This window comes from Cebus imitator, unplaced genomic scaffold (assembly GCF_001604975.1).
Source record: "Cebus imitator isolate Cc_AM_T3 unplaced genomic scaffold, Cebus_imitator-1.0 Scaffold102, whole genome shotgun sequence".
NCBI lineage: Eukaryota > Metazoa > Chordata > Mammalia > Primates > Cebidae > Cebus > Cebus imitator.
The window spans coordinates 1026705-1033597 of record NW_016107417.1 but is presented as its reverse complement, the minus strand read 5'-3'; the positions used below and the strand labels follow the sequence as shown (position 1 = coordinate 1033597).

General features: G+C 61.7%; 2 protein-coding genes across 4 annotated transcripts in view; one reads left to right on the top strand and one right to left on the bottom strand.

The window, feature by feature from the left end:
* Positions 1–4424, top strand: part of RPS6KB2 (ribosomal protein S6 kinase B2) — a 7085-nt gene extending 2661 nt beyond the window's left edge. The window contains exons 5-15 of the mRNA XM_017537357.2: positions 426–573; positions 1661–1718; positions 1798–1898; positions 2011–2101; positions 2185–2275; positions 2386–2493; positions 3024–3086; positions 3226–3303; positions 3391–3498; positions 3595–3707; positions 3984–4424. Coding sequence (XP_017392846.1) covers positions 426–573; positions 1661–1718; positions 1798–1898; positions 2011–2101; positions 2185–2275; positions 2386–2493; positions 3024–3086; positions 3226–3303; positions 3391–3498; positions 3595–3707; positions 3984–4176 — 1152 coding nt within the window. The 3' untranslated portion in view covers positions 4177–4424. The remainder of the gene's footprint in view (positions 1–425; positions 574–1660; positions 1719–1797; positions 1899–2010; positions 2102–2184; positions 2276–2385; positions 2494–3023; positions 3087–3225; positions 3304–3390; positions 3499–3594; positions 3708–3983) is intronic.
* Positions 4425–4505: 81 nt separating this feature from the next.
* Positions 4506–6728, bottom strand: LOC108310355 (protein tyrosine phosphatase receptor type C associated protein). 3 transcript variants are annotated; one of them, XM_017537359.2, is made up of 3 exons: positions 6586–6669; positions 6038–6228; positions 4506–5350 (listed from the first exon to the last, which is right to left on the bottom strand). In XM_017537359.2, exons 2-3 carry the CDS (start codon positions 6053–6055, stop codon positions 4733–4735), a joined length of 636 nt encoding a protein of 211 aa, XP_017392848.1. In that variant the 5' UTR covers positions 6056–6228; positions 6586–6669; the 3' UTR covers positions 4506–4732. The 3 variants fall into 3 exon arrangements, with proteins under 3 accessions (XP_017392848.1, XP_017392851.1, XP_017392849.1); XM_017537362.2 differs by having other exon boundaries at positions 6038–6198; positions 6586–6639; XM_017537360.2 differs by lacking the exon at positions 6038–6228 and having other exon boundaries at positions 6586–6728.
* Between the last annotated feature and the right edge of the window lie 165 nt (positions 6729–6893).

The window sequence follows — 6893 nt, the reverse complement described above, 5'->3', positions numbered from 1 at the left end:
AATTGTGGAGAAATACAGCGGCGTGACTAAGGATGGCAGCGGGTAATGGCTGGGCGGTGTGAGGAGCTCTGGATGTCCCCAGTTTTTGTTGTTGTTGTTGTTTTCTGAGGCAGAGACTCACTCTGTCACCCAGGCTGGAGTGCAGTGGTGTGATGTCGGCTCACTGCAGCCTCTGCCCCTGGGTTCAGGCAATTCTCCTGCCTCAGCCTCCTGAGTAGCTGGGATTACAGGCATGCACCACCATGCCCAGCTAATTTTTGTATTTTTGGTAGAGACATGGTTTCGCCATGTTGGCCAGGCTGGTCTCAAACTCCTGACCTCAGGTGATCCACCTGCGTTGGCCTCCCAAAGTGCTGGGATTATAGGTGTGAGCCACCGTGCCCGGCCTAGATGCCCCAGTTTCTAACCAATTCTTGTATCTCCAGGCCAAAATTGTGCGCAACGCCAAGGACACAGCACACACTCGGGCTGAGCGGAACATTCTGGAGTCAGTGAAGCACCCCTTTATTGTGGAACTGGCCTATGCCTTCCAGACTTGTGGCAAACTCTACCTCATCCTCGAGTGTCTCAGTGGTATGAGTGCGGGCCCAGGCAGGGGGCGGGGTGGGGGCAGGGAGCCAGCACAGGAAGCTCTGGGAGCTCTAGGGGGAAGCTCTGAGAAATGAGTCTGTGGGGGTTGGCTAGGGGGCCCCCAATCCATCTTACCCATCCACCCATCCATTGTTCATTCATCCCATCGTTCATTCATTCATTCAGCAAATGTCTGTCCAGCACCTACTGTGTCCCTCACCTGTGTTGGGGGTGGGTGGCATGGGGGGAATTTGGGTAGAAGGCCAGAGGATGGTTTTGTCTCTTCCTGCTCCCCTCTCTGTCTTGTTCTCTCCTGTGTGCCCTGCATCCAGTCAGGGGGTCCCCAGTCCAACTGGTTCATTCTCTGCAGCACCCTCCTCCATCCATCCACTTTCAGGGGTCTGGTGGGGTGGTCAGAGCACTTTTCTAACTGGGCGGAGGCGTCTCGCTCACCTGCTTTCTAGTGTGTCCTCCACTGACTGCTGAGGTCGTAGAGGCTGGGGCTGCTCCTGGCCCTTCTATTCAGAGTCCCATGGCTTGCTGCCCAGATCAAGCCTCACCCCTAGGCCCACTGTCCCCCTGCTGGCTGTGAGCAGTCTTGGCCTGCTTTTCCCTTGGTTGGGCCAGATGAACCCTGCGAGCCTCTGCCTCCATGCTCTGCATTCGCTTCCGTCCATCTCAGCATCCCCTTCAAGTCCCAGCAAACCTCATTTTCTCTGTTCTGTTGTGCTGGGATTCACTCTGTCTTTCCTGTCTCTTCTGCGAGATCTTTGAGCTAAGCTCCTGGAGCTGTGGCCTGGGCCTGGCATATGAGAGCTGTCGTGTACGTGTCTGTCTCCCCAGTAGATTGAGCGTCCTGAGGGCAGTGGCTGGGTCTCTTCATCCTGTCCCCAGCTTCACCCAGCACAGGGCCAGGCTCCGAGTAGGCGTCGGTAGATGTTTGCTGAATTGAATTGAATTCCCACGGCAGCTGTGTGAGGCAGGTAGGGCGGGAATTACGAGTCCCACTTTCCCCAAGAAGAAATCAAGACTCAGAAAGCGCAAAGGAGCTTGGACCCAGCACCTGGCTGCTGATGTGTTTGTGTGGCAGGTGGCGAGCTCTTCACGCATCTGGAGCGAGAGGGCATCTTCCTGGAAGATACGGCCTGGTGGGTGTTACTCCTCCGCCCTCCCGAGGCCGCCGGGTCCCTGCCCTGCTCCCTCCTTTACCCTGTGTTGTTTCTGCAGCTTCTACCTGGCCGAGATCACTCTGGCCCTGGGCCATCTCCACTCCCTGGGCATCATCTACCGGGACCTCAAACCCGAGAACATCATGCTCAACAGCCAGGGTGCGCATGCGTGCACGTCAGCTGCATGCGGGGTCTGCAATCTGTGGGGAAGGTCGAGGAGCCTGTGGGTGGGGTGAGACCCCGGTCACTCCTCTCCAACATTCTTCCTCAGGCCACATCAAACTGACCGACTTTGGACTCTGCAAGGAGTCAATCCATGAGGGCGCAGTCACTCACACCTTCTGCGGCACCATTGAGTACATGTAAGTGGTGCCTAGCTGGCCCAGGGGTCGGGAGGACAGCCTGTAGGGGCCTGGCCTGACTGACAGTTCCACCTGGACCCCAGGGCCCCTGAGATTCTGGTGCGCAGTGGCCACAACCGGGCTGTGGACTGGTGGAGCCTGGGGGCCCTGATGTACGACATGCTCACTGGATCGGCAAGTCCAGCCCTCTGTGAGGGGGAGGGGCAGGGGCGGGAGGAGCCCCCTCCTGGGGCAGGGCCTGGTGGGAGGCCCACAAGGCTCCTCTCACCTTCCTCCTCCTCCAGCCACCCTTCACTGCAGAGAACCGGAAGAAAACCATGGATAAGATCATGAAGGGCAAGCTGGCACTGCCCCCCTACCTCACCCCAGATGCCCGGGACCTTGTCAAAAGGGTAGGGCTCCCTCCTCTCTTGGGCCCTGCCAGCCATTTTGCAGGGATTCCTGAGTCTCTGGGCTATGGGGAAGCCAGGGCCACACTGGCCTGTGCAGTTTGCCTCTGGGAGTAAAAGGAGCCCCTACCTTGAAGTCTGAGATTTAGCCCTGATCACAGCCCTAACACACACCAGCTGTTGCCCTGGCCCAGTCCCTAGGTTGAGTGCTAACCAGTGACACGCTCGTGATGGGCTGGCCACTCTTCCATCAAATGCGAGCATCAGAGGTGTTGGGGGAAGCCGGGCAGCCACATAGGGAGCTGGCACCTCACCGAAGCGCCCTGAGGCAATGCGGGGGCCTGGGAGGCTGTGTATAGCCTTGTGGAGAAGGTGGCGTCCTTGACCAAACCTTGAAAGTCCCAAGGATCTCCATAGGTGGGAGCCGCACCCACAGGCATTCTCTCTCATGTCATCTGACCTAGCTGGCCCTGGGACATGGGGACACATGAGCAGTACCTGCCAGGCCCTCACCCTCTGTCCCGGTCCCACAGTTTCTGAAACGGAATCCCAGCCAGCGGATTGGGGGTGGCCCAGGGGATGCTGCTGATGTGCAGGTGGGTTTGGGGCCACCATCGGGTGGGGCTGAGTCTCCAAGGGTGCCGGGAATGGGAACAGGGCCCTAGGGCAGAGTGAATGAACAAAGAGGTAAACGGGGCTAGCCGTTAGTGGGTTTGGGGCATTCTCTACCCACAGAAGCACCCCTTTTTCCGGCACATGAATTGGGATGATCTTCTGGCCCGCCGCGTGGACCCCCCTTTCAGGCCCTGTCTGGTGAGCAGCTGGCCTGGTGGTGGGTGGCTGATGGACGACCTGCACCTTGGTGCCTTCTGACCCCTTCCCACTCTGGTCGGCCCGTAGCAGTCAGAGGAGGATGTGAGCCAGTTTGACACCCGCTTCACACGACAGACGCCGGTGGACAGTCCTGATGACACGGCCCTCAGCGAGAGTGCCAACCAGGCCTTCCTGGTGAGGGTGGGGACCTGGGGCCTGTGGGACGAGGGCAGGGATCGTGGCTGAGGATGGCGGGTGCTGAGTGTCTCCTGGCCCTGCCTCTGCCCCCAGGGCTTCACATACGTGGCGCCGTCTGTCCTGGACAGCATCAAGGAGGGCTTCTCCTTTCAGCCCAAGCTGCGCTCACCCAGGCGCCTCAACAGCAGCCCCCGGGCCCCCATCAGGTACTGAGGGACAGGGGGTGTGTGGCTGGGGCAGGGGCGCTAACAGCAGGATGCCAGCTCCAGCCTTGGGTGCCTTGGCCACGCCTGTCAGCCAGTGTTGGCCTCGGTGGCTGTGTCTACCATGAGGACTCCAGTCCCTGTACCCCTTGCGGCCAGGCTACCTGGATGGGAGCCTGTGTGCCCCAGCAGGTGGGAAAGGCTGCCTTCCCTGATCAAGTGCTGGCAGGCCCTGGCAGGGCGTAGGAGGCTCTTACTCTGCCTTGGTTTCCCCTGCAGCCCCCTCAAGTTCTCCCCCTTTGAGGGGTTTCGGCCTAGCCCCAGCCTGCCAGAGCCCATGGAGCCACCTCTACCTCCACTCCTGCCACCGCCGCCACCACCACCGCCACCCTCAATTACCGCCCCTCTCCCCATCCGTCCCCCCTCAGGGACCAAGAAGTCCAAGAGGAGCCGTGGGCGTCCAGGGCACTAAGAGGCTGGGTGGGGCGGAGGGCCACCCTTGAGCCCTGTCCCTGCAGCTGTGAGGGCAGCAGGATCCTGGGCCAGTTCCAGAGACTTGGGGGTGGGTGTGCCTGTGAGTGTGTGTGTCTGCTGGGGCGGCTGGGCCCCTGAATCGTGAGCACAGAGGGCTCCAGGCTACGACTGCTGGGGCCAGGACCCTGCCGCCCACCGCCCCGCCCTCAGCTGTTCCCGTGGAAGATTAAAGGGCTGAATCATGGCGCTGACCTGGCTCTTTCCCCTGCACTCCTGGGGGCAGGGGTGGGTTGGATCGAGGGAGAAGTCTCTGTAGGACCACAGGGCCACAGGCTAGAGGGGTTTTATTTCAAATGGTTGCCTGATGCCTCTGGGATTGGGGGTAGAGGCCTTCCCGTGGTGAGTGGGGGGATACCTGGACTTGGAAAATGATTTGGGTGGCAGTCTGAGGCATAGCCATGTGGGGTGGGGGTCCAGTCCAGCCATGGCATCTTGGGAAGCAGGGGCACAGGGGTTGAGCAGCCGTGACAGGGACAGGACACCAAGACCGGCCTCTACAGTGCGGTGACATGGAGGCCCTGGGCCCCAGCTGCCCTAGCACTGTCGTCCCAGGCTGCGCTGCCAGCAAAGGCGTGCAGGTCACTCAGCAGGGCCTCAGCACTGCCCCCTGCGCTCGCCGGCCCTGGGGGGCTGAGGACCAGGTCCCCCTCTGCGTCACTGTCTCTGGCTTCCTCAGCATGCACAGGGACCTGCTCCGGGCTGGGCGCCTCTCCACACCGCTGCTTGCCTTCCCCGGGGTCAGCCTGCAGGCCACCATCCGCGACGTTGTCATAGTCTGCATCCTGCTCATCCTCCTGACGCTCAAGGTCATTGTCTGGGGACCCCAGCTCAGCTCGGGCCTGCAGCCAGCGGCCTGGGGGGCTGGCCCAGAGCAGGCGCTGCGTGCGGCCCCACAGCGCAGCACCCAGGCGGGCTGGGTGGTAGTAGCCCCCTGAGTCACGGCTGAGGCGGCGCCAGGCCAGTGCCAGGCCAGTGGCCAGTAGCAGGAGCAGCAACAGCAGCAGAACAACGGTGACAGAGCTGGAGCCCACGCTGTCATCCTCAGTGCCACCAGAGCCCAAGGCCCCTGGTAGGGCCAGCAGCATCCCGAGCCCTAGGGCCCAGGGCAGAGCCTGTGGGAGACAGGCAGGGGCTCAGCACCGGGGGTCGGGGCCCCGTGTGGGGCAGGCTGGGTGACCAAGACCACTTGCCTTTTTTGTCTTCTGGATCCTCTTGGGACAGCCAAGCAGAAAAGCCCAAGGCCTTATTTGGTCAACCAAGCTCTGGCCCAATGAGATCAGCCCCCATCCCTCCAACCTCCTCCCTACCACCGCACCTCCCCCCACTGCTGCACTGAGCAGCCTGCCTGGGTACTTTGCACTGGCTGTTCCCTCTGCCCGGAAGGCTCCACCTTCCCCCACCCTCCCCTCCCCGGGGCTATATGGCTGTTCACCAGGCTCAAACTTCACACCCCCCCACCCCGCCCCTGTGAGGCTGAACCTGACCTTCATCTCTCCCCTGATGTTGATCCCTGCAGCCCATCTCAGCAACCCCAGCACTCACACTGCCTTTCCTCTCCCATGCTGCCTAATGCAGGAGATAATTGTACTAATTTTGTATGTCTATCGTCTTATCTACCTCCCACAATAAGTTGCTAGGCGACAGGGGCTTTTTGGGTCAAGCATGTTAGTAGGTGCTCAGTAAGTATGGGTTAAATGTGTCTAGGCTGCCTGGGTGGGTGGGGGAGGAGAGGGCGGGAGGGAAGGAGGCTGCTAGCTGGTGTCAGGCCTGGGGTGGGGGATGGAGGGGCCTAAACCCACCTGGAGGCAACTGCTCATCCTCTGCTTGGCCAGGTCCCCAGCCAGGGGTCCGTGAGGCCCCTCTTCCTCCCTCCCACCACGGGGCTGCCCCAGCTGCAGGGTTTCCGTTCCACTCCCAGTCCCTGGGGGCCCCAGGCGAGAAGGGCCGGGGGCTGGTGCAGCTGCCAGAGGAAGTCTGCGGTCGGAACAGGCTAGATGGGGGGTGTCGGGGGAGGGGTGCTGAGGTACAGCCAGCCCCCCCCCGCCCACCCCAGGCTGTCTGCCCAGGCTCCTGGAATGCAAGTTCCTGCTCACCAGAAGACCAGGTGAGGGCCTTCCCAGGGTTCCTGACGGGGGTCTGGCCCAGTGTGGGGTGCTGGGGGCCATACCCGGAGTCCCAGGGAGCCCCGCTTAGGTGAGAGAAAGGCCCGGCCTCTGCCACACTCCTTTTAGGTTTCACCTCTGACCCAGGGCCAGTGTGGGGCCCTTCTCAGCTCCTGGTACCCAGACATTCCAGCCCCGACCCCCTGTGGCCCCCATCCCAAGAACCCAGGGGCTCCAAGGCTCACCATTGGTCCACAGGCCCCTCTGCGCCAGGCACCCACCTCCAGCTCTGTCTGTGTTGAGCGAGAAGTGAGCTCAGTGCTCGCCTGCAGCGACGGGTGGCCCGTGTTTCCGCTTCCTGCCCGCAGTACCCCACTCGCCCCTCCCTGCTACAGGACCCCTGGTCCACACCAGACCCTCCCGGGTCTCTCCAGAGGCGGCTGGGCTTCAGGGCCTGTCCTCTGAGGGAGAAGCAGCACCAGCTTGAAGCTGAATGCAGCATGTGTGCTCAGGTCCTCTGCCTCAGTTTCCCTGCCTGACAACCCAGGGCAGC